General features: G+C 44.1%; 2 protein-coding genes and 1 non-coding gene across 3 annotated transcripts in view; 2 read left to right on the top strand and 1 right to left on the bottom strand.

Moving 5' to 3' along the window:
* Positions 1–359: 359 nt before the first annotated feature.
* On the bottom strand, positions 360–14,797 carry Mks1 (MKS transition zone complex subunit 1). The gene is made up of 18 exons (XM_042693835.1): positions 14,695–14,797; positions 14,161–14,270; positions 12,417–12,487; positions 11,939–12,094; positions 10,387–10,484; positions 10,070–10,198; positions 9,379–9,483; positions 8,681–8,789; positions 8,108–8,164; positions 6,126–6,168; positions 5,814–5,879; positions 3,067–3,137; positions 2,718–2,787; positions 2,508–2,615; positions 1,700–1,833; positions 1,328–1,410; positions 1,145–1,242; positions 360–1,050 (listed from the first exon to the last, which is right to left on the bottom strand). Exons 1-18 carry the CDS (start codon positions 14,772–14,774, stop codon positions 959–961), a joined length of 1,680 nt encoding a protein of 559 aa, XP_042549769.1. The 5' UTR covers positions 14,775–14,797; the 3' UTR covers positions 360–958.
* Positions 14,798–22,566: 7,769 nt separating this feature from the next.
* Lpo (lactoperoxidase) overlaps positions 22,567–26,712 on the top strand; it is a 34,868-nt gene continuing 30,722 nt past the window's right edge. Inside the window, exons 1-2 of the mRNA XM_042693291.1 lie at positions 22,567–22,644; positions 23,754–23,850. The gene's annotated coding sequence lies outside the window, so the exon portion shown is untranslated. The remainder of the gene's footprint in view (positions 22,645–23,753; positions 23,851–26,712) is intronic.
* Positions 25,867–25,973, top strand: LOC122120468. The gene has a single exon (XR_006149701.1). It is a non-coding gene; the product is annotated as a U6 spliceosomal RNA (small nuclear RNA).

Here is a 26,712-nt window from a genome sequence, read left to right as displayed (position 1 = left end):
ACTGAATGAAACATTATATGTACAGTATCTGGCAGCTGGCAGGTGCTCATTGTAAGATAATTCCCTTCAAACTTTCTCCAACATCTCTTGACTTACTGGTAGGTTCTGGTGGCACAAATGGGTGTTTTTACCAAGAGACAACACAGGACTCTAAGCTGAATTTCCTTGTCTTGAATTGTGATACTGGTATCAGCATCATTTCAAGGGGCTTCTTTAGGGCCAACATCTACCCCAGGGCTTTGTGAGATGCAGCAATATTCTCAAGACAAATTTGTCAGGCTTCTGTAGGTAAGAAGAGGTCTGGTCTGAGTTAGAAGGGCCCTGACATTAAGAGGAGTAAGAGCCCACAGAATATCAGATAGTATAAATAGTTTTTATGTACAAAGAACAATAAAAGATACTATCCAGCTAGCAATAAAGACTAGAACTTCTTCCAGCCTTCTTTTACTCTAGAAATAAATCATATCCTAAACTTAGCAAGCCCTAAGCAGTAGAACAATGCAGGCTTGGAAAAGAAGGCTGAGACTCACAGTCCAGGGTCTTGAGATCGTTCTCACCTCCTCCTTTCTTGGAAGGAAGCAGCCTTCCTTTTTTAGACTGTGTAACAGGAGATCTCTGTAGTTCTCTGCTACTGAGACCAGAAGAGAAGTTGTGTCAAGATCAGACTAGTTTAGTGCTCACTCCAAACTACTTTCAACCCAAAAGTCTGCTTTGTTTTGATGTCCATTTATAGGTGCTGAACTCTGGAGAGGTCTCTAGGGTCCCTAATTTTACCTCCACATGGCAGGAAGAATACCCTGCTGAAGACTAGACAGAGGGCCAGTGTGGGAATGTCCCAGCTCTTCGGGTTCCTGGCAGGCCAATGTAGTCTCTAATATGAAAGACCAAGAGATGGGAGAGCACTGCCCTCAGACATCCCTTATCTTGTCCTTTTGCTGGAGGCCAGGGGTGCAATGAGTCAAGAGACCAAGGTTCCCGAGGGGCTCACTAGATCCTGGGGGAGACTTTCTCGGGCCTCCTGCATGCGGCGTCGGGCTCGATGAAATGCCTCTGTTAAGTAGGGGAGACAGAGCCATGTTATCAGCTGCTGTAGTGCACGGAGGAACATGGCCCAGGTGGCCAAGTGGGGGCAAGAGGAACCTACCCAGCACACTGTGAATGGAACTCTGCTGGCTGAATCCTTCCAGACGGTCCAATACACTCCGCATCCTTTTCTGGAGAGAGCTGGATTCCATGAAGGCTCTGCAGGGAAGCCCATCACACAGTCAGAGCTATTCTCCAGCCTTCAGGGACAAGAAGCTCACAGCAGAGGGCCAGGGTGACTCACCTGGACTGCTGCAGACAGTGCAGGTGGAAGGTGACGCTTCCTGTGGTCTCAGTGCGGAGTCCAAAGCGGCTCAGGCGCTCCCCCTTGGACACACAGTGGAGACGGGATCTGTTTCAGCAGTCTACACCTTGGGAACCATACTGGCTTTGCTACCATTCTTATTTCCATGGTTACAGAAAGCAACTCTAAGAAAATCTCATTCCATTACCTACATCCCAACCACTGAAAGGCTAGGTTGTACCAGACTCCCAGCCTCAGGAAGGAAAGGACTAAATAATGCTGAAACAAGGAACACCTAAGGGAGGACCCTTAATTCAAAATAGAAATAGAAACCTAACTTCCCAGCATGAAGTCTCCCCAGAGACGAATCACCTTGAAGGTCCCCGGCACCCGCACGTAAGAGAGGTCCTCCAACTCCAGAGAACCGCCAATGAAGAACCTCCTCAGCTCAGCCACTGGGTTAAGTTCCACGGGCCTCCATGTGGAGACTGTCAGGGTGTGTGAACCTGTGCAAGAGAAGAGAGGAAGAGGCCAGGTCCACAAAGGGCATGTGGCCCCATATCGATTCATTCCCCAGCAATGACACAGGCCTCCATGCCAGCAAAGCACCTAATCTAGTGAAGATGTGACCTCAGATGAATGTGAGTAAGGTTAAGAGTTCCTTAAATCAACCAGAAGTCAATCAGACAGGAATTCAAATGTCAGCTCTGTCAACTATCACTTATGTGTCCAGGACAGTGTATCAACCTTTGTGAGCCTCCTGGTTCCTTTATCTAGTAAAATGGAAATAACGGCAACACCTACACCTCACAGAATGATTAGTAGAAAGATGAGAATAATTTAGTAGAGTGCCTAGTACCTAGTCACAGACTGTCACTTTCATTTCAAAATGAACACCACAAGCCTGTTTACCATACGGCTTCTCCCCCTCAGCCACCAGTCCAGTCAGGAGAACACAGAGCAAATAACAGGCTGTCAAGCTGCTTGACCACAAAAGTCGTCCAATTCCACTCAGTTGTCTCAAATGTCCTCAAAGGAACAGGAATGAGTCAAGTGAATGCTCCTAATTCCTAATTAGCCCTACTTCTCACCAGAAGCATTTGAATCCTTGGGAGCACTGGACTTGTTCCTGAGACCTAGGACATGTGGACTCCCTTGAAGGGCAGGGACAAGAGGTTACCTGGGGTGGCAGGCAGCACCACAGCCCCATAGCCTTCCACCCGGTACCGCTGCCAGAAGTCCAGGGAGAGCACCTCACAGTAGAGCACAGGCCACTCCAGGAGAGCATCTGGGAACAGAGAGGGAACTGTCGGGGCACTGAAGACTTTTTGCCAAGAGAGGGAACTGGCTGAGGAGAACTGAGGCCACGATCAACTGCTGAGCTACTCACCAGCGGATTCATCCTCGTGGAGGAAAAAGGCTTCGAATGTGAATGGATAGGAGAAGTAAGCCACCTTGTCCTAAAAACAGAAATGTCACATTTTATATTTGGTGTCACAGGGTAGACCAGGCCTCTGCTTGAGGAATTTGTTCTCCTTCAGGCCAAATGACAAGATCACCTTCTCATGAGACACAAAAGGACAGCCAAATACAACAAAAGAGGACCCTAACCCAGGCAGCTCTGCAGAGCCCACAGAGAAGTTTGGCCCAAGGGCACGCCTACTAGCCTGAGAAGCCTCAAATTCATGGTGGGAACAGATTCCCATTCCCTTTCAGAAATCCTCACTCTGAATCCTTACCATTCCCAGGGACTTGGTGGCACAGGTCTGTGTTACTCCTGACAGCTGCTGTACAGCTGGACTTGACCAGTCTGAAAATCAAAGACCAGATACAATAAACGCCTCTGGGAAGAGAGTAAGACACTGAGAAAAAGGCAGATTCATTTATTCACACTATGGGTGAATAATTCATATATTCACTCCTACAATGTGTCATTCATTTACTAAGTGTTTGTTATGTACTGGACCATCTTGGGGATATCTTGGTAATCAAAGAGAAAAGATCCCTATCTGTCATGGAGCTAATATACTGGTATGCAAATAGGCAGACCTATGAGAGGCTCTCAAGGGGGGAAATGCTGCACTGAAAACAGAGCTGAGTAACAACACAGAGACATGTATACTCATTCATAGTGGGGGTGGGAGAATGCTTCTTAAAAGGAATACAGGCGGGCTGGGAAGTTGGCTCAGTGGTTGAGTGCTTGCCTTGCATGCATGAGGGCCTAGGTTCAATTCCTCAGTACCACATAAGCAGAAAAAAGCCAGAAGTGACTCTGTGGCTCAAGTAGTAAGGCATTAGCCTTGAGCTGAAGAGCTGAGGGATAGCACCCAGGCCCAGAGTTCAGCCCCACAACCGACAACAAAAAAAAAAGAAACACAGGCATAGCTGGTGCCAATGGCTCACACCTGTAATCCTGGCTACTCAAGAGGCTGAGATCTGAGCATCCCAGTTCAAAGCCAGCCTGGGCAGGAACATCTGAGAGACTCTTATCTCCAATAAACTACTCAGAAAACCAGAAGTGGTATTGTGGCTCAAGTGATAGAGTGCTTGCCTTGAGCTGAAGAGCTGAGAGACAACACGAGGCCTAGAGTTCAAGCCCCGTAACCGACAAAAAAAAAAGGTTCCAGATAAAGGAAATGGTCCTAAAAATGGGAATGAAGCTGGCAGTGTTCAAGAATAGGAAGAATATCTAGAATGCTGTATGGGAGAAATAAACAGTTCATTTAGAGATGAATTTTTTGTTTCTTCTAAGTGGGAGGGGAAGCTGTTGGGAGTTTTCGGCTCAAACGAGACACAACCAGTTTGCCTTTTTTTTGCGGGGGGTAGTGTTGCCAGTTTGGGCATTTGAACTCAGAGCCTTGGCATTGTCCCTGAGCTTCTTTTACTTAAGGCTAGCTAGCATTCTACTACTTGAGTCACAGCTCCACTTCAGGCTTTTTTGGTAGTTTATTGGAGATAAGAGTCTCACAAACTTTCCTGCTCTGGGGATGGCTTTGAATCACGATTCTCAAATCTCAGCCTCTTGAGTAGCTAGGATTACAGTCATGAGCCACCGGTGCCCAGCCTGTTTGCGTTTTTAAGAGCTTCATGTAGGTATGGTATCTGCAGAAGATGAACATTAAGAGAGAAGAAGCAGGAGGGTAAGTCAGAAATAATGCATTGGCTCAGGCAAGAGATGGTGGTAGCTTAGTATAGAGTGATGGGGAAAAAGGCAAATCCAGTGAAGCGGTTTTTGTTGTTGTTTTTGCCAGCACCGGGGTTTGAACTCAGGGCCTCATGCTTGTTCTTAACTACATCTCAAGCCCAGCTTTTTGCTGGTTATTTTAGAGGTGGAGTCTTTTGGAAGTTTCTGCTGGAACTGGCCTTCTCTCAGCCTCCTGAGTGGCTAGGATTACAGGCCACTGCTGATGAGCAGTGGCTCGGAACAATTTTTGAAAGGGCTGACAGAATGGATGGACTGACTTTAAGGAGTGAAAGAAAATGAGTAATTGAGGACATCTCCTAGGTTTTTGGAGTCAGCTAAGTGACTGACATCATTTTGCTAAGAGGGGGGAGATCAGAGAAGGGAAGTTTGAGGGAGGAAGGAAGAATTAAGACTATTCCTTGAGGCCAGGACTATTCCTTGAGGCTCATGACTGTAATTCCAGCTACGTAGGAGACAGAGACTGACAGAACTATAATTCAGCTTTAGCAAAAAAAAAAAAGTTAAAAATTAAAATTAATAATGAGGCCCTATTGCAACCAATAAGCCAGGAGTGGCGGCACATACCTGTGAGTTCAGCTACTTGGGAGGCCATAGATAGGAAGATTATAGTCAGGTCAGCCTGGGCAAAAAAAAAATGCTACTTGGAAAATAACTACATTTTAAAAAAAGAAAAGAAAAAAGTCTAGGGATATATGTCAAGTGAGAGCTGTTGTTTAGCAAACATGAGGCCTTGAATTCAAACCCCTGTACCACCAAAAAGAAAAAAAGGAAAAAACAAAACAAAACACTACTTCTTAGTCATGTTATACAGAAATAACAAAGAGGTAAGTGGATATGAGTCTGATGTGGAAGAGGTTAAGGTTAGTGTAGGGGTCTGGAAGTCTATGACATACAGATAGAATTTAAGCCACAGGATAGATGTGATCACTTAAGACAACAACAGGTAGAGAGCAGCAAAGGTCTAAGTTCAGAATTAGATATTCTCATAATTTAAAATCAACAGAGAGGAAGGAAGAATCTACCAAGGAGCCTCACAAGCCCCTAGTGAGATGACAGGAATGTGGCACAGTGTGACACAAAGAACGGAAGTGTGACAGATGCTGCAGTAAAGAGAAAGGTGAGTAGTGTAAAGGCAGAGAAATCCCCATTGAAACTGGCAATGACCTAGTGACCTATAACCTTGAAAAGACTGGTACCAGTGGGAGTGGGAAAGGAAGTCTGGCTGAATGCCTGCGGAACTGTCAAAACAGGTATAAGAACAGACTTAAGGATATTACTTACTAGTAGTTGGTAATTCTACAAAGAAGTGGATATAGAGATTGTCATATTCATAGCCTTGGGCTGAAACTAAAAGAGAAAACAGGAAAATTATTTTAGCTTATGACTTTGCCATACAATCCACTCCTAAGGAGCCCACATGTTCTGGAACAAGCCTTTTGAGGACCTAGAATCCTGTATGGTTCCAGGAAAGTATCATCATTGTTTCCTATCACAAACCAAGATATGGGGTAACCCAAGATGGGATAGACTACTCACAGCTCTACCAGATTCTTACCTAAGTATTAAGAGGTCTCTGTCAGACAAGACACTTACCTACCTCTCCATTTACAAAGAGCCGGAGGGCACCCGGGGCTGTCTAAGGTAGAGAGAAATGGACAATCAGGAGGCTTGGAAGTTACCAGCAACTTCCCAGCCCCACCCACAAATCTGAAGAGGAAATAACACAAAACTCTGGACCCCACTACCTTTCTCCCCACCCTGACACTTCTCCACAGACCATCTCCCTTTCTTTTTTTTTTTTTTTTTTTGTTTGTTTGGTCGGTTGTGGGGCTTGAACTCTGGGCCTGGGTGCTGTCCCTCAGCTCTTCAGCTTAAGGCAAGCGCTCTACCACTTGAGCTACAGCGCCACTTCTGGTTTTCTGGTGGTTTATTGGAGATAGGAGTCTCACGGTCTCTCCTGCCCGGGCTGGCTTTGAACCGCGATCCTCAGATCTCAGCCTCCTGAGTAGCTAGGATTACAGGCGTGAGCCACCAGCGCCCGGCGACCATCTCCCTTTCTAAGATGCACAGGAGAGGCTGGTAAGGTGGCTCAGTGGTAGAGCGCTTGCCTTGCATGCATGGGTTCGATTCCTCAGCACCACATAAGCAGAAAAAAAAAAAGCCGGAAGTGGCACTGTGGCTCAAGTGGTAGAGTGCTAGCCTTGAGCTGAAGAGCTGAGGGACAGCACCCAGGCCCAGAGTTCAGGCCCCACAACCAGACACAAAAAAAAATTTAAAAAAATAAAGATGCACAGGAGAAAAGCACGCAATTTAAATGGCAGGGAGGAGAATGTAGTATGGGAAATTATCCAGGTAAGAAAAAAAAAAGAGTACCTCTGATGTGAAAAGGGAAGCTGAAACCCTTTAGATGGCTGAGGTCAAGCAGCTTAAGCTTTCTTTTAAAACTATTTGTGTATCTGTCTCATCTGATTTGTGTGTGTTTGTTTGTATGTGTATGGGTGAGGGTGTGTGCCGGTACTAGGACTTGAACTCAAGGCCTTGTGCTGTCACTTGGGTATTTTTCAGTCTGGGCTGGCACTTGAACCACAGCTCTACTTCCAGCTTTTTTGTCAGTTAACTGGAGTCTCAAGAACTTTCTTGCCTGGCTGGCTTTGAACCACAATCCTCAGATCTCCAGCTTCCTGAGTAGCTAGGATTACAGGTGTGAGACACTGACACGTGGATCTTGTCTAATTCTTTAACATGAATGTCTATTGCTCAGGCAATATAAAAATAATAAAAGTTAATTTTTCAGAGACTGAGCCAGGTATGGAGAAATCAGTTGGCAGTTCATCCTTGTTGGTAGATCCAGAAGTGAAACTGGAATGAAGACATAGAACAGGACACAATAACTGACTTAAACCCTGTTTCTTTTGTTTTGTTTTTGCGAGTCCTGGGGCTTGAACTCAGTGCCTGGGCACTGTCCCTGAGCTTCTTTTGCTCAAGGATAGCACTCTACCACTTGTATCAGAGCGCCACTTCCAGCTTTTTCTGTTTATGTGGTACTAAGGAATCAAACCCAGGGTTTCATGCATGCTAGGCAAGCACTCTACCATTAAGCTACATTCTCAGCCCCAACCAGGTTTGTTTTTAAAGAGCCAAAATATATGACCAGCAGAAATGACATTCAATTCAAATGCAGCATTCTAAAAAGACATTTACATGAAGGGTGAGAAAGGTATTTTTCATCCTCACATATATTTTTTGATTAACTATAAAGTAACACATAAATGCACTACTGATAAAAATTCAAACCCACCTAAATTTGGGAAATAAGTAAAAAGCCCTCGTAGGTTCTTCTCACTACCCAACATGACCTACAACCTCTTATCCCTCCTCTCTGTGTGGACCCTTTCACACCTCTCCCTATGCATTAACAGTTTTCTTTTCGTATGCGATATTTTAAAATAGTTCTTTGATTTTCTTTTTAAACTTCAGAGTATGTTTTGGAGGCCTTTAAGAGAGGCAATATTACTTATCCAAAGAATATTCTGGTTAACACAGCTCACAGTGCTGCAGGAAGCCAAGCTACCCACCATCTCAAAGTCCGTGCCCACGAGGCTGCTCAGATAATCCTTGTGTCGGCCATAAAGCTGAGGAAACAAAACAAAACAAACCTCAAGATGTGACTCAAGCCAGGCCAGGGGTCAGTGCTGAATGGGAAGGAGAAAAGAAGCAATAACTGGGAAGGCCAGTGGGAGTGGGAGGCCCTATAATCCCAGCCACCAGCCACTGAAATGAAGCAGCCATTTTGAAATGAAGCACAGAGGCTCTGGAGTGAGCTGGGCTGGGACTGAATCTGGCAACTCAATCTTTGTTTCATTTATAAAATGGTAACAATAAAACTGCTCACCTCAGTGGGCAGATCTAAATGAAATATGTGCTGTGCATTGAGCATAGTCAATGTACAAATATATGAATATATATGCTGTTATGATGTTGCAGTGAGAGCAAAGCCTTTTTTCTGCTATGTCCACTATGCATCAGGGTTGGATGAGCTGTGAAGAGCAAAGGTCCTCCCCAGCAACCATAGAATCTGCCTCAGACAAGGCCTCTTCTCCAGGTGCCAGGACTCCTCCCCCTGGGACACAGAATGAACTAGCTCTCACATCCTTAAACACACGCTGCTCCCGTTCCTCCTCCTCAGGCTGGGCGAGGGAGGACACGTTGTCGATGGTGTACTTCCACAGCTCCTGCTTCTCCCCCTCAGTCTCGATTCTGTAAGATCAAAGCCACAAAAGCACCACTTTTGATGATGAGAGACCAGGCCCTCCAGACCCAACCCAGGGATTCAGCATCACTGGCCACACAGCTCACTTGGCAGTACAATGTAATGAAGACAGTCAAAATGTCGACCAGAAGGAAATAAAGTGGCAAAGCAGAAAGGGCACCAGAGAACAAGTCCAATGGAAACCCTGGCTGCACAACATCCTTGGCACCTAGTTCTTACACCTAAAAAGAGACAATGGGTAGGTGCTTTCTAACTTACAGTTCTGTTCTCTCAAACAGAGATGAAGAAGAGATGAAGCCCAGCCTGGCTGAGTTCACCTCCCACACTGGTCAGTCTCATCTCAGCAGTACAGAGACTCCTTTCTACTTATCTACATGGCTAATATGATTCCTTTCAAATTGCTTGCATATTTTCTGTTAGATTCTTAAAGGCGTATGATCCAGAATTGAATATGAACTACTGCCTGGGAATTTGGGAACCGATGAAGGGCTTTCTGGGAATCTGTTCAACTATGATGAAGAATAAAAGCCAAGGAAGGAATGCTAGTTTCTGCCACCCCTTCTTTCCTCTCCTCACCTGTAGGGTCCTTTGAGACCAGTGAAGTCAGGTTTTACTGTGATCACGCCGTTGCTGTCCACCTTCAGAGTACAGAGGACATGTTCATATGTCTTATAGCCAAGCCTAGGAATCAAGAAATCATCATCAAGCGGGGCGCTGGTAGCTCATGCCTGTAACCCTAGCTACTCAGGAGGTTGAGATCTGAGGATTGCCATTCAGAGCCAGTCCAGGCAGAAAAGTCTGTGGGACTCTTATCTCCAATGAACCACCAGGAAACTGGAAATGGCACTGTGGCTCAAAGTGGTAGAGAGCTAGTCTTATCAAAAGAGCTCAGGGACAGTGCCAAGGCCCTGAGTACAAGCCCCATCACTTTCTCTCTCTCTCTCTCTCTCTCTCACACACACACACACACACACACACACACACACACACACACACACACACACATAATATCACCATCAAGATTCCCTCCAGGGAACAAGGAAGAGACTTCGGGTTGGGGGAGGATGGTGGATACAGGGACAGTTATCATGGTCAAATGGTATCTTCTAAGTACAGTGAAGAAGGTCCTCCCTCCCTCCCTCCTTTCTTCCCTCTTTACTTTCCTCCCTCCTTCTCTCCTGTATGCTCCAGATGACTACAAGAGAAAGGTGATAGTGAATGACAGAAAAGGGTAGGTTCTGAGCTGACAGTGAGAAGCTTCACTTACTTTCCATAGGGCCCTAGGTCTGCCATGATGTACATTGTCTGCAGAGGGGTATTAATGACATGGTTGTTCCTGATGAACTCCTCGGAGGGTTCCCAGGTGATGATGCGTGACTTGAGGATGCCACCCTCCCTGGAAGGGACCAGAGGAACTGTCATTCCCCTGGATATAACTCCTGAAGATGCTGAAGGGGAACGTAGGGGAACATAACCCAGTGGAGGCCCATAGCAGAATAAGAAGCTTGAGCTGGTGGAAATGCCGACAACCCTGTCATGAGGGGACCACAAAGGCCTTCCGCACCCCCACAAACTCGCACTCACGTCCCTCGCCTGTCCTGCCGCCGCCGTCTGACATTGGCCATTCGCTCGACCAAAAACGATGGCATCTCACTGGCTGAAGTGGTCATTTTCTGACAGTGCTGGAAAAAGAGAAATGCTGTGAAGGCCATTTGATCCAGGCCATATAGGGCCAAACACCTGAAGGGAAGCCATCCTCTTAGGACCTCCTCCCAGACCTGAAACTCAGGGACAGCCTCACAGTTACACATGCAAATCAAGGGGAGCAGCAACACAACAACCCAAAGAAGGTGTCAAGGTCTTTGCCCTAGAATTTAGAAATGTTATTTATGTTCATCTTAAAATTGATCTATGGGCTGGGAAGGTGGCTTAGTGGCAGAGTGCTTTCCTAGCATGCATGAGGCCCTGAGTTCGATTCCTCAGCACCACATAAACAGAAAAAGCCAGAAGTGGCTCAAGTGGTAGAGTGCTAGCCTTGAGCTGAAAAGCTGAGGAACAGCACCCAACCTCTGAGTTCAAGCCCCACGACCAACCAAAAAAACAACAAAAAGTAAAATTGATCTATAGTCTGAGTGAATACTGACAAAAAACCTGGGTTAGTTTGCTTAGGAGATACTGAAATAAACTAGGAAAGACTTCACTTGGATAACAAAGGACATTTCGATTTGCTTTTCCGAAACAGATAACTCTTTATATGCTACCAACTCCTGAAGATAGCATGCCAATCTCTCAAGACTACTCATTCAACATCTGCTCCTTGCAGACATCTAAAGGGCCACAGGAAAAAGACAATCAGAAAATATAGGCTCTATCCTCAAGGTGGGTTCTTGCTGCTTTTGTTACTGTTTTTCCCATAGTAGGGCTTGAATTCAGGGCCTGGGCACTGTCCCTTAGCTATTCTGCTTAAGGCTGGCACTCTACATTTGAGTCATACCTCCACTTTCAGCTTTTTGCTGGTTAATTGAAGATAGTCTATCAGTTGGGCTGGGATGTAGCTCAGTGGCAAAGCACTTGCCTAGCAAGTGCAATATCTTGGGTTTGGTCCCCAGTACCAAAAATGACAAGACAAAAAAAAAAAAGATTCTATCAGATTTATATGCATGGGCTGGCTTCAAACCATGATCCTCAGATATCACCCTCCTATGTAGTAGGGTTATAAGTGTGAGCTACCAGCCCCCAGCCCCCAAGTCATTTTAAATATCCCTGAGAAAACAGGACAGATACAATGACTGAAGAAAAATGTAAAACAAGTCTATATGAGAAGGTGACATAAGCATATGGAGGACATAACCATTTCCCATGACTACAGTGGATCTAGATTTTTCTAGGTGCACCCACCTATTTATCACTGTGCATACTGCCAGCTTCCCTAGATTCCAGCAGGCAGAGTGCAGTAGTCATACCATCTGCAAACTATGCCTGGTCTACTCCAGCCTGGCTGCCAGCAGCTCACTGAAGCTTTGAGACAAGCTACCTCTCTCCCACTATACCAGGCTTCTGATTTAACACATAGAACTAGGGAGGCCAGAAAAGTAAGGCAAACAAGGAAACTATGGTGCCACACAAAGAATTATACCTCTTCCAAGTTGGTGTATCTATCGGAGTCAGTGTAGGTAAAGATTCGTCGATTCTTCCTGCCACCAGAACTCTCCAGTTTGAGGATCTCTTGGCGGTACTGATAATCCAAGGGACTCTGACATGCTGCTTCATTCTGGTACAGATCTACTTCAAACTGAGATCACCATAAGAAAATAGCTATATCAGACTTTAGTTCCTGTAACTGTTTTGATGCTGGTCAAGTAGTTGATGCTACTTGACATGTTTTCATAACCAATTCTCCTTTGTTTAAATAATGGAAGGCAGGAGATCCAAGAATGTCAAAAGGTAAAGAGACAGGACAATGGCAGCCATAGTATTATTTTCCCCCTTGTAAACAAACAGGAGAAAAATAAATTGTCATACTTTTCTAGAAATCAGTTTGACAGTATCTATCACTAGCCAGGTACAGGTAGGGAGGTGGAAGTAAACTAAACAGATAATTGATGCTGGCTTACCTGGCTAAAGAGCTTCTCTTGCCATCCAATCACAAGCTCTTCCTCTTCCTCCTCCTCTGGGCGGTGTCCACCTCCAAACACAACAGTGAGTCAAACACCTGAATCAAATCAGCACTACTTCTTGCTCTGTGGATGTCTATAGCCCAAGTCTCTATTCTTTGTATTTATTTTGAAGGGATAGGATCTTGCTGTATAGCCCAGGCTGGCCCTGAACTCTTAATTCTACCTTAGCCCTTTGAGTGATGGGATTACAGGTGTGAATCACTTGTCTGGCTTCAAAGTCATGGCTTTTATATTTGCTACAAAACCTACTGGATTTTTCAGTGATTTATTAAACATTCAACCTAGGCAACGTTTCAGGCTAGCAAAGCTATGAATATAATCCAGTTTCTAAGAGCAGAATACAAGATTAGAATCTGAAAGTCTTAATCATTACTCTAAATAAAAAGTACTGGGGTTGGGAAGGTGGCTCAGTGGTACAGCGCTTGTCTTGCATACATGAGGCCCTGGGTTCCATTCCTTCAGCACTACATAAGCAGAAAAAGCCAGAAGTGGCACTATGGCTCAAGTGGTAGAGCGCTAGCCTTGACTGAAGAGCTGAGGGACAGTGGCCAGGCCCAGAGTTCAGGACCCACAACCAACAAAAAATAAATAAATAAATAAATCAGGAGTGGTGAGTAGGCCCTGAGTTTAAGCCCCAGGACCAACAAAAAAGAAAGAAAAAAACTGCACATTTTTTCTTTCCTATTCCTGAGGCCACATATAGAATCCTAAAAACTAAGGAGATTCAGCATCCAGTAAGAAAGTCTAATAAATTAATTTTAAAGAACTAAATCTAATAAACCCCTGAGTGTGCCATTTTTAGAGATACATGCTTCCCACTGGCCCACCCTCTTTTCCAGAAATACTTCTGAATAGAAAGATAAAACAACCTAGGTGCCAGTAGCTAATGCATGTAATCCTTGCTACAGAAGGCTGAGATCACAGTTTGAATCCAGCCCCAGCAGACAAACTCTTATCTCCAACTAACCAGCAGCAGAGATGTAATTCATGTGATAGAAGACCAGCCTTGAGGAAAAAAGCTAAACAAGAGCTTGAAGCAGTGAGTTTATGCCCCAGTTCAGGCACAAAAGAGAAAGAAAGTAAAGAGGAAAGAAGAAAGGAGGAAAGAAGGAGGGAGGGAGGGAGGCAGACAAGGAGGGAGGGAGGGAGGCAGACAGGGAAGGAGGGAGACTGGAAGGGAGAGGGAGGGAGGGAAACAGGGAGGGAGGGAGGAAGTAAGGGAGGGAGGGAGGAAGAAAGACTAGTAACTAAAATGTTTATAAGTATACTTAAGAGTTTGGAGAATATTTTTCTATTATATAAAAAATGTCACAGCTGCTATTGAGGTTGTCGGGCAAGTTTATAACATATCAAATGTATGGCATTTATTTCCCTACATTTGACCACAATTTGGATCAGTATCCTGATAGCAGAAATGTCTTAATTTTCATACATAATATGATGCAGTAATTACAATTCTCTAGGTTTGAGTCGTAGTTCCACCACTTACTATCTATGTGATGTTAGGCAAAGAACTGTACCTCTTTATACCTTCCATTCCTCCTTAAAACACACACACACACACACACACACACACACACACACACACACACACACACATCTACTCTTTTAAAAGGTAATTCTAGTGTCCCAGACCCCTTTCTCAAACTCCAATGAGTCTCATCACCACCATAACACCCACTGGCAGTTGGGTGAGGCCTAAAAGTGGCCAAGTCTATGAGGTCCTTCCCAGGCTGGACAGCAGGTTGATAGTGAAGAAAGCTGCTTGATGTGATTCTTTGCAGATGAACTCTGTCAAGAAAAGAGAAGCTCCAAATGAACGTTACAAGGCAAACCACCAGGCGACAGAGCAAGAAGGGGGGGATCAAAGCAGAGGAGGTGGAGTTGCCTGGCGGGTGGCACAGCCCCCCCCCCCCCCGAGGTGGCGGGCGGGACTCGGGGGGCCCCACTGGGAAATTAGAAAGGGTGTGTTGGGGACGGGGCTCTGCGGGACTTGGGAGCAACACGTTCTTGAAAGGTCTCAGGAAGGAGTGCTAAGGAGCTGAGGCTGAAGAAAGGTCTCAGGCAGAACGGGAAGAAGTGCGGTGATCCGGCCGGAAACAGTCGGAATCGTAAGCGGAAGTGGGAGCAGCGGGAGCAACTAAAAGTTCTGGCTCGGATAATCTTAACAGTATACAAATCGTGGGGGGTCCCTCGGCTAGGGTGGTGCGACTACCGGAGGCGCAGGTTGCACACAGGATCCCGGGAGCGATACACGGCCTCTCCGGTGTCAGTGTTCCAGATGGTCTCCGCCATGACACTCCCGAGGCGAGACGACGCGCGACTGCGCCGGAAAGCGAGCCGTCCGGTTCCCCTAGCAACGGAGATGCTACCCTGGAGAAGCCCCGGTTCCCCTAGCAACGGAAATGCTGGGCTGGAAAGACTGCGCGTGCGCAACCCGCCGCAGCCCTTTGCTTGGGCAAGCGCAGTCCTCCAGTCGAGCTTTGAGGCGGGCACTGTGATAGGCCGGAGTCCTTCCGGTCACAGCTTACACAGTGTGCGTGAAGAAGGGTCCCGATGATGGGACCAGACCCGGGTGACCTAAGTCCTCTTCCCACAAAGACACACTTTTCTTGGGTTGAACACATGGAAACTTTGGCCAGGAAATTGGTGGATGTGACTTGAAAGAACACACATTTCCTAGCGCTGGTGGCACATGCCTGTAATCCTCACTACTCAGGCTGAGACCTAAGGATGAGGGTTTGAGGCTAGCCCGGCAGGAAAGTCTGTGACTCTGATCTCCAAGTAACTTTGTGCTGTGGCTCAAAGTGGTAGAGCTCTAGCTTTGAGCACAAAAGCTCACGAACAGCGCCCAGACCCTGAACACACACACACACACACACACACACACACTATTCTTAAAGCAGTTAGGAAAGATATGAAGCAAACATAAAAACACGTTTTTGGAATTTTTTTCCAAGGGTCATGTTGGTATTTACTGAGCTAGAGAAAGACAGGAAAGTCAACAGGAGACACAAGGAAGCCAGTAGTAAAGAAGGAAAGATGTTTTTATGAACTAGTTCTTCCCTTGGGTGTGTTTTTGCTGGATAGCTAAGTCATGCACTAAAAAGTCATGCCTCTTCGAAAAGCAAACCAAGTGACATTCAAAAGTAATGGTTCACTGGACTATCAAAAGGACACAGCCTCAATTCTGCTACTCCCCCAACAGAGGAAGCTATTGTCCTCTCAATTCAGGAATCAAACGTTACCTTGATGGTATGTCATTAGAAGCACTGGTTATCTTAGCCTCAAGTTGCATAACACCACAAACTTAACATAAACAGTATCCTTTATTTAGGACCTAATAGGGCCTGAGCACTTTATTTGAATTAACTTCAGTCCTCATTGAAACCTCCAAGTAGGCATTTTTATTCACACATTTAACAGATAAAGTTAGAGAATGCCAGAAGTTAAAAGGCCTGCTAAGCTGGGCACTGGTATACTTATATCAGCAATCCCAGCTCTTCAAGAGACAGATCTATCTAAGGTTTGAGGCCTGCCCTGGCAAACAAATCCGAGAGACTCTTACCTCCAATTAACAACAACAAAAAAATGCTAGAAGTGCAAGGGTGGCTCAAATGGTAGCACCACCCTTGAGCTAAAAAGTTAAGGAGAGCTTGAGTCCCTGCATTAAAGCCTCAGGACTGGCACAAAAATAAATAAGCCAGTCACCAGTGGCTCACACCTGTAATCCTAGCTACTCAGGCAGCTGAAGTCTGAGGATCATGGTTCAAAGCCAGCCTGGGCAGAAAAGTCTCTGTGAGACTCTTATCTCCAATTAACCACCAGAAAACTAGAAGTGGCGCTGTGGCTCAAAGGGACAGTGCCCAGGCCCAGTTCAAGCCCCATGACCGACTAAAATTAAAAAATTAAAAATAAATAAGTATTTTCTTTCTGTGCTTCTCTCTTTCTTAATATTTTCCAGGAAATTACAAAAATATTCAATAAAATGCTAATGTCAGTATTCTCATTTTCTTTTTCTGTAAGTTTCTGCCAGTTATAGGATACTTTCAAGTTTGATTTTGTTACATTCCTACCTGGACTTTCTAAATCATTAGCAATCTTTTCAAAGTCAACATTTATATCCATACTATGAGTTTGAGTCAAAGTTTTGGCTATTGCTCTAAAAGAATCTAGCTATTGGAGTTTAAGTTTGGTGGTGATTCAAATTCTTTTGAGTGCAAACTCTCCTCAGTTCTGTCTGAAACTATGAGATGTGGTAATTAATAGTTTGCTCCACAAGTCATTGTTTCATTCAACAAATATTTATTGATTGTCTTGAGGTATACAGTATACAAAGGTTTCCAACCTCGGGGCTGGGAAGGTGGCTCATTGGTAGATTCCTCAGCACCACATAAACAGAAAAAGCCAGAAGTGGTGCTGTGGCTCAAGTGGTAGAGCGCTAGCCTTGAGCTGAAGAGCTGAGGGACAGCGCCCGGGCCCAGAGTTTAGACCCCATGACCAACAAAATAAAAGTTTCCAACCTCATAGAATTTACATTACAGATGGAGTAGAGAAAGTAAAAAGTAAAATATTGTATAATATGTGGTGGTTAGGAAAAGTAAAGCAAGGACAGGTAATAAGAATTGTGGGAGGAGAAGAGCTAGAAAATTTTAAAAGAGAATCAGGAAATTCACACTGAAACTGTTATGTAAGCAAATTCCTGAAGATAGTGAGGATGTCACATAGTGGTCTGGAGTCTTCACATTCCAGGCAGGAAGACAACAAATGCAACACCAGGTGGTAAGGTATGAGTATGCATTATATTTACCATCAACTGGAAGTGGTGCTGTGGCTCAAGCGGTAGAGCGCTCGCCTTGATTTGAAAAGCTGAGGGACAGTGCCCAGGCCCAGAGTCCAAGCCCCATGACCGATCAAAAACTAAACTAAACTAACTAAATAAATATATTTACCATCAACTGCATTATAATTATGTATACATGAATATATGCATGTGATTAGATTAAATCTGATTCCAAGCTCTCTCTCAGTAAAGCCAGCGAAATGTTCCATGTGAGTCATTATTGTGACCCTTCTCACTCCTTGAACTCAATGTAAAGAACCTATGCTATAAACAGGGGCCTTCAGTCCATCCTGGTTGGATTAGGAAGGTCCATAGCCCCACCTCAGAAGTTGGGCAGGTGTCTCTCTGCTCCTCATGTCCCTCTTCCCCATGACCAACTTGATTCCCCAGAGACTACAGTCCCTAGGGTTGAGTCCTAGATATCCATGTGTATCCCCATCGAAGATCTTGTTCCACCCAGGAGCCACTTTGAGCCACAGCTCCACTTCTGGTTTTGGAGTAGTTAATTGGAGATAAGAGTCTCATATAGACTTTTCTGCCTGGGCTGGCTTCTGAATCCTAATCCTCAGATCTCGGTTCCTGAGTAGCTAGGATTATAGTGTTAAGCCACCAGTGCCTGGCCCAAGGATATTCCTAACCTACCATAAACTCATCATGTGTGTTTCACCTGATAATCTTCCCTTCCTCTACTTCCCTACTTAATTCCACCTTCCCTTCATACTTCTGCTGTCTGTTAATCAGCACAGTCTCATTCTCAACTGGTGAGACTGCATGTTACATGCCCTCAAACTATTGGTACTCCTATTTCCCAGTTTCTAGTTATATAATGGACATGTAGTTTATTTTTTAATTACCATCAACTCTAGGCTAGTTATATAATAGATATGAGATATGTGGTTTGTTATTTTTTAATTACTATCAACTCTAAGCTAGTTATATAATGGACATATATTTATTATGTTTTTGTGGTGTGTGTGTGTGTGTGTGTGTGTGTGTGTGTGTGTGTGTGCATGTTGGTCAGGGAGCTTGAACTCTGGGCCTGGGTGGTATCCCTCAGCTCTTCAGCTCAAGACCAGTGCTCTGCCACTTGAGCCAGAGTATCATTTCCGGTTCTGTGGTGGTTAATTGGAGATAAGGGCCTTATGGACTTTCCTGCCTAGGCTGAGGCTTTGATCCTCAGATCTCAGCTTCCTGAGTAGCTAGAATTACAGGCTGAGCCACCGGCACCCAGCTATTATTGTTTTTAACTACTATCGACTCTAAGCTACTTATGTAATGGATATGTGGTTTATAATTGCTTTTATTACTGTCAACTCTAAGTTCCATCTGTCTGACATCCTCAGAACTTACGTATCTGGTACATGGCAGGAGTAGAGTTACTACCAGAATAGAAGGAATTCCACTGCAGTCTGTTCTAGCATCTCACCCCATTCCAGCCTCCACCACAATCTTCCAGAGCAGCAAGTACTTGGTAGGGTGGAGTCCCAGCAGGGAAGGAGAGAGACCACAGTCATTTACAGTATGTCCTGGTGAGCACACATCATTTACAGTATGTCCTGGTTGAGCACACATCCCAGTATCCAGCAGCCTTCCACATGGTGGACTAATGAGCAGCAAGTAGGAAGCATTCTGCGGATAGCTGTTAAGAACTCCAGTCTCCATCTGGCTCAGAGGCTGGGAAAGTATCTCGACAAGAGTAAGGGCTCATGGGTCCTGTTGCTTCTGATTCTTTGAAGTTCCTTCTTAGGTTGATAAATGGGCTCCAGCTGCTGTTTTTCTTCCAAATGCAAGGGAACCAAGATTCAAATGTTCCTCATTATCCTCATGGTTCTCACTGATTCTGTGATGAACTGTGGTGGGGAAGGGGTATGGGGAACCTCCTAGGGGAAAGGAAGAATAGAAAATTGCATTGATGACACCTTCTATATACTTTATATAGCCATACCATTTTATTCAGATTAGAAAATGGTCTCCACAAACCATTTTAGAACCATTAGTCAAGACTTAAATGACTGGGTTAAGCAAAAGTTGATTTCTATACCAGTGTCATCATCTTGATTATGAAGTATTGATTGCCTAACACAATTTAGAACTCCCAGGGAGTTTCTGATATAATTGAGGCAATAGGGAAGATACATATCAAAATTGGACGCCAAGAGAAGGTGGTTCACACCTGTAATCCTACCTACTGATGAGAATGAGATCTGGAGGATCTCCATTTCTGCCAACTTGGGCAGAAACGTTCATGAGACTTAGTCTCCACAAATAACCAGAAAAAAGCAGGCTGGAGATGGAGGTATGGTCCAAATGCAACAGTGGGAAGAAAGGAAAGGAAGGAAGAGGGGGGAGAGAGAGGGAGGGAGGGAGGAAGGAAGGAAGGAAGGAAGGAAGGAAGGAAGGAAGGAAGGAAGGAAGGAAGGAAGGAAGGAAGGAAAGAAGAAAAGTAGGAAGGGAGGGGAGAGGAAAGGAAAGGAAAAAAAGAAATTATAAACACAAAGAGGAGGAAAGAACCAATGCACTTACAGAGCTTATAAGACAGAGAAGTCTTCATGAAGATAAACCTTGAGCTTAGACACTAGAATGAGGGAGAGGGAGACAGAGACAGAGACAGAGGCAGACAGTGAGAGACAGAGACAGAGTAAGAGAGAGTATGGATTGTGTGCCACATTGGGGAAGAATGACCAGGTTTTCTGGAAAGAAGAGCTTCAGTAAAGGACTAGTGTGTGCTATTTGATAAACAGATGCTTAAGCAGTATAGAACCTTATCTAAAACTTGACAGTTATCCTGTGGATAGAAGTTTGTGGGCCAAAAACTTTAGTGTAGAGGAGGAAGTATGAATTGAGAAAGAGGGTGGCAGGAGAAGGAGATGGGCTTAGAGCAAGACAGAGACAACTTAGGGCAGAAACAGAAAGTGGGGAAGGAAAGGAAGAAACAGAGATGAGAGAGTTATGAAGGGAAAATGGAGAGCATGTGGTGACTGGTGAGATGGGAGGAAGATAGGAAGAGAAAAGGAGAAAAGAGGAAGAAACCAAGAGCCCTGGAAGTCTCCCTGTTTTCCAACATGAGTGACAAAGAGAATGAACACATTTCCTGAAGAGTTTATCTTCCCCTTTCTCAATAAGATTCCTCCCATTCTCTTGTTTCTGGCTGACCTTGGAACTTAGGAGAACAGCTTTGGGGAAAACTGTCCTACCACATCCCAGCTGCTTGTAAGGATGAAAACAGGGTTCTGATCATGGTATTGTGTAAAGAGAACTGGAGGATATTTGATGTGTATGGAACTGTACAATGAAACAGAGGATGCCTGGATCTAGGACCTCTTAGATTTGATGGTTCACAACCAAATTTTAGCTATCAGAGCCAGAGCCAATATTATTGTTGTTGTTTAGTATATCCACTTCTCTTTACAGATAAGGAAAGAGAGGCCTCAGAATAAAGGTAATTTCTCCAAGATCACATGACCAGAGAACAGCAAGCTAGGGCCAGAGCTTCATTTTCTAAGTCTTAATAGCCCAGTGCTCTTTGCTGATTGCTTAGCATCACACCTGCTAGAAAGAGATGGGTACACATGTGCTTGCTTGAGAAATGAGGCATTTTATTGAAATGATTTCTTCTCTATGGATTTACGATAAAGCTTATTTTATTTTATTCCTCAGAGAATAGCAATAATGATTCAAAGTTTTTGTTTAAAACTCGATAGGTATTTGTGACATATGATATTTGGCTTACCACCCCATTTCTATCCTGACCATCTGAGGATTTATCTTGGGTCAAGTTAAATTGTCTTGGTTGAGCTTTGAGATGTGATACTTTTCCCAGCCATCTCTCTGCATTATCCTGGCATGACAGAAAAATTGATCTGGCATCTTTTTTTCTTTTTCTTTTTTCTTTTTGTTGGTTGTGGGGCTTGAACTCTGGGCCTGGGCGCTGCCCCTCAGCTCTTCAACTCAAGGCTAGCACTCTACCAATTGAGCCACAGTGCCACTTCCAGCTTTTTCTGCTTATGTAGTGCTGAGGAATCGAACCCAGGGCCTCATGCATTCTAGGCAAGTACTCTACCACTGAGCTACCTTCCCAGCCCTTGACCTGGCATCTTTTTCTTTCTTTTTTTTTTTTTTTTTTGTCGGTCATGGGACTTGAACTCTGGGCCTGGGCACTGTCCCTCAGCTCTTCAGCTCAAGGCGAGCGCTCCACCACTTGAGCTACAGCGCCACTTCCGGTTTTCTGGTGGTTTATTGGAGATAGGAGTCTCACGGTCTCTCCTGCCCTGGCTGGCTTTGAACCGCGATCCTCAGATCTCAGCCTCCTGAGTAGCTAGGATTACAGGCGTGAGCCACCAGCACCCGGCATGGCATCTTTTTCATCTGAAGCAAACTTACGAAAATTCACAAATTGTAAGCTAATTAAGGGGACAGAACAAGGGAAGAAAAAATATGATGCACAGAAATACTAAGAGCTCGGTAAATATTTAAGAGGAAGAGAAAAAGAGGAAGGAGGGAGAGACAGAACCTGACAGGAAATGTGCCTTGGTGCAAGAAGAGGGATTTTCCACTCATGGAGAGCAGGGAGGGACAGCATTCTGACCACCCGCCCCAGGGGTTCTTGGGACTTTCCTCTGTCCACTTCACTAGACCAGTTCCCTGGGAGGCAAAACTGGACAAAACTGGTCCTTTGGTTTCAACATGCTGAAGGTAATTGGAAAAATTCATTGATACTGGGTTTGCCACTTAAAGCCCTTATATTATGTCAATCTCAGAAGTCAACAAACACCGGGATGACCCACTCACTAAATTCTGAGAAGACAGCAGAGCTTCTTCCTGTCTCTCTCAAGGGAAACACAGAACCCAACACAGACATTGTCTTGTCTTTTCCAAAATCCTTCCTCGAAAGGAAGCTGTCTTACAATATCCCCATCTGTCCTCAGAGCCCACATGGCTCCGAGACACCATTCAGGGAAGTTTTGATCATTTTCCTACCCCTCCAGAGCCAGGGATGGCATAAACCTGGAAGCCCATCTCTTAGGTAAGACAGAAAGGTGAGTCCCAAAGACACGACGACACTGGCCTCTGGAGCCCTCCTAAGGACAAGAAGTCCATTTGTTTAATGTTCTAGGAAGCCAACAAGAGGAAATGCACTTTAGCTAGAAAAGGAAATAAAACCTGCCTAACAATGCGTGACTGCCAAGTCAGCGGGGTAAAGGGTAAAAACAGACAGCTAGAAAGGAGAGTGGGCTTGGAATGGAGATGATATCTGAGTGGTGGGGATGGCTGGGAGGCCATGGCTCAGCATGAGCCATGAGCACGATCGCTTCAAGTAGATGGGTAAGTCTGTCATTGACATGCATGCCCCCTTTGACCAGCCAAAGGTGTGTGTGTGTGTGTGTGTGTGTAGCTGCAGCATACTGCAGTCTAACACTGGAAGGAAATAAGGGTAAGTCAACCATGTCTGAGGTCAGCCTCATCTATAAACTACAAACTCCTACAAAATCTGTGTGTGTGTGTCTGTGTTTGTGTCTGTGTCGGTGTCTGTGTCTATGATGCACTGGGTTTATGAAGCGTAGTGTCACTGGGCACTTTCTGTTGTTTTTGCTTCCACTATTGTTCAAACATCTTGGATTCTCTGTGCAGACTTATGAAAGCTGCTGGCCTTTTTCATTTTCTCCTGGATTTTCTGTCTCCAACCTCCATTTCTCAGGCTGATTGGCCACTCCCTGATGGGGAACCATATAACTTGGAGTGAAAAGATTTGACTAGACTGAAATAAGCCCATGAAAACAAGTCATCACTGTCATGTCACCAAATGTCAGGCATTCAGATTAGCTGATGGCAACACATTCATTCCTATGCTTCATGTCAAGGAATGTTTCATACGAGGACCAAAAGATGGGCCATAATGTGCTGACACTAGCACTGCCCCAATCCTGACCATTACAGGAAGGTCAAACCTAGAACATACCTCAGCATGACATAACAGGACAAATAACCAGTGTCAATCAGACCTAAATTTTGTTGCTATTCTGAATATAGTAGCTCAGTTATGTTGCACATAGGAAGCAGTGTTATGGCAGGGACATTTTTTAGAAGGAAGGTTTATCTTGAAATCATTTGGAACCAAATAGATCAATATCCATCTAGAGAATAGGGTTGTATGTCAGTGGTAGAGCACTTGCCTAGCATGCACCATGAGGTTTGAACCTCAGCAACACACACACACACACACACACACACACACACACACACACACACACACACACACACACAATCCATCTGAAGACATCACTTCCTAAAGGTATAGATATGAAACCCAGAGCAGGATTCAACTGGGAGTGGTTAGATGCAAAAAAAAAAAAAAATACTTGGCCAAGATGCTGAAATGTGTTTCAAAGAAAACAAGAAGAGCCTGAAATCTTGCTCCTCTTTCCTGAATTCAGCCTTCTTCTGAGATGCCCAGCTCATTTTAACTTGATTCATCATAAGAGAAACATTGTTACATTCCAACCAGGAGAGGAGGACATCACTCTTTGGAAGGTAAACTGGGGGAAAGAGGGGAAATGGGTTTTGATTAATGTGTTTCTGAACGTTCTCTCAAAGCATATCTATTTTATAAAATGGTTTATGTCTTCAATGGCCTATTTTGTAAAAGGCATTTTCATGAGATTTTGTTTTTTCTGCAACTTCCTATTTCCTTCTTATACAGATGGATCTAAGAAACTTGAAGTTTTTTGTTTTTGTTTTTTTGGTTTTGTGTGTGTGTGTGTGTGTGTGTTTAGTTTGAAGTCATTGAAATAGAAGGCATCTAGTTTTTTTAATTAATTAATTTATTTATTTATGTTTTGATTGGTCATGGAGCCTGAACTCTGGGCCTGGGAGCTGTCCCTCAGCTCTTCAGCTAAAGGCTAACACTCGACCACTTGAGCCACAGCACCACTTCTGGCTTTTTCTGCTTATGTGGTGCTGAGGAATTGAACTCAGGGCCTCATGCATGCAAGGCAAGCACTCTACCACTGAGCCACCTTCCCAGCCCAAGGTATCTAGTTTTAATATCTGTTTTTTTATTTTAAAATTTTTTCCAGGATCCCATTGTTTTGGTTGTTTCATTTTTGTTTTCTAATAAACTCAAAGTCAATAAGTAATATTACTCTTTTTTTCCCTTGGTGCTGGTCCTGAGGCTTGAATTCAGAGCCTGGGCACTGTCTCTGAGCTTTTTTGCTCAAGTCTACAGTTCCTTTTCTACTTTTTTTTTTTGGTAGCTAATTGGCCATAAGAAAAGTCTCACAGACTTTCCTGCTCAGGCTGGCTTTGAACCTCAGTCCTCAGATCTCAGCCTCCAGAGTAGCTAGGATTAGAGGCATAAACCATCTATGCCTGGCATAATATTACTCTTTTTAATGTATTATATAAAATAGTATTTTATGTCATTTTTATACATGCTCATAACATGCTTTGATCATATTCACCCCATTTCTCTCTTTTGTTCCTATCCCCCCCTCCTACTAAACACATTCTTATTCCCAAATAGCCACCCTTCAAATTTCATGTCATTTTAAATCTAGACTTTGTATGTGTAAAGAAATTTACAATATTTGTCTTTCTAAGTCTAACTCATTTTACTTACTAGTGGTTTTCCATCCATTTTCCTGCAAATGACAGTTTTATTCTTTATGGCTGAATAAAATTCCATTGTGTATGTATAACCACATTTTTTTTTTTTCACTTGGGGCTTGAAGTCAGGGCCCAGGCACTGTTCCTGACCTTCTTTTGCTCAAGGCTAGCACTCTACCACTTAAGCCATAGCACCACTTCTAACTTTTTCTGTTTATGTGGTACTGAGGAGTCAAACCCAGGGCTTCATGCATGCTAGGCAAGCACTCTACCACTAAGCCACATACCTAGCCCACTACCTATTCTTTAATCTGCTTGCCCATTGATGTCCCAAGACTGATTCTGTAACTCAGCTATTGTGAAGAGTGCTGCAATAAATATGGCTGTTCAGATAGCTATACTTTATATACTTACATTCCTTCAGACATATGTAGAGGAATGCACATATGTATATATATAGTAGTCTTATTTTTAGTTTACTGAAATCCTCCAAGCTGATTTCTAGAGTGGCTATACTAGTTTACATTCCCACCAACCATTCCTTTCTCCCTATGTGCTTACCAGCATATGTTGTTTGTTTTCGTGATGATAGTTGTTCTGACTGAGATGAAATCTCAATGTCATTTTCATTAGCATTTTCTTTATGGCTAATGATGTTGGGCATTATTTCATGTATTTACTGGTTATTTGAACTTCATTTGAGACCTGTCCATTCAACATTCTAGGCTCTTCTCACCTCCCTTCTGGATACCTCAAAAAATAAATATTGTGAAATGATGGCCAAAAACATTTCAATATTTTTAAAAAAACCACTTTAGAGTCAAAAGATTGGATGAAAAGCAAGGAGGGTGAATAAATGAATGGGAAAGAGAACCATTTAGTAGTCCCTAATTTTAAGAGCTATTTATTACCTACTAGGGGGCTTAAGAAATAAACATGTTCGTGTTCGCTTCGGCAACACATATACTAAAATTGGAACGATACAGAGAAGATTAGCATGGCCCCTGCGCAAGGATGACACGCAAATTCGTGAAGCGTTCCATATTTTTATGGAAAAACTTGGAAAAAATTATATTAAGTGAAGTAAGCCAGGCCCAAAGAAACGTAGGTCCCATGGTTTCCCTTATTTGTAATATCTAGTATATGTATGAGTCAAGCGGAAAAGGTCAGATAATGTGATGTCAGGAAAATGAACCCTTAGATGTGTATTTTAATGTTTTTTTCTTTCATGCATGTGTTTCTAACACATTTATAAGATTATCTCTTTGTTGCTTTGTATGTCCCTCCCCCACAGTATAACCCTTGCTTTCACTATATTTGATGTCAGTATAACTTGTGGAGGAGATGGGGAAAAACCAGTTGTTTAAGGATACAGGTGGACCTGTTGCAACAATGAGAAGTACAAGTTGTCATGTCCAAAACGAACTTTACAACGTTGGTGCGGGGGGGGGGGGGGGGGGGCCCGCTGGGGGGGGGGAGGAAGGAGAAGGATTGGGATTAGGGGGGGAGGGGGGAGGCTGGGAAGGGATGTGAAGGGTAAACAAAGGAGGAGGCTGCAATGCTTGGTAAGAAATGTACACATTATCCTGCCCATGTAACTGTAACTCCTCTGTAAGTATGTTCACAAATAAAATTAAATTAAATTAAAAAAAAAAAAAAAGAAATAAACATGTTCAGGGTGTGGGAGTTTCTGCCTCCCATGGCTAGATCAAGATGGCATATCTCAGCTGGAAAATGGGAAGAAGGGGGGTTGCTCCACCCAAGTCAGTGATATTACATCAACCAAAT

The sequence above is a fragment of the Dipodomys spectabilis genome, unplaced genomic scaffold, assembly GCF_019054845.1.
Source record: "Dipodomys spectabilis isolate Male_0828 unplaced genomic scaffold, ASM1905484v1 ptg000004l, whole genome shotgun sequence".
Lineage (NCBI taxonomy): Eukaryota > Metazoa > Chordata > Mammalia > Rodentia > Heteromyidae > Dipodomys > Dipodomys spectabilis.
This window is presented reverse-complemented; position numbering and strand designations above follow the sequence as displayed.

Coding starts and splice junctions, on each gene's coding strand:
- Mks1 (XM_042693835.1), bottom strand. CDS start 14,774: ATGGCGGAGACCATCTGGAACACTGACACCGGAGAGGCCGTGTATCGC. Junction 3,138..5,813: donor TGTAGAATTACCAACTACTA/GTAAGTAATATC, acceptor TTTGATTTTCAG/ACTGGTCAAGTCCAGCTGTA. Junction 1,834..2,507: donor GGTGCTGCCTGCCACCCCAG/GTAACCTCTTGT, acceptor TCTCTTGCACAG/GTTCACACACCCTGACAGTC.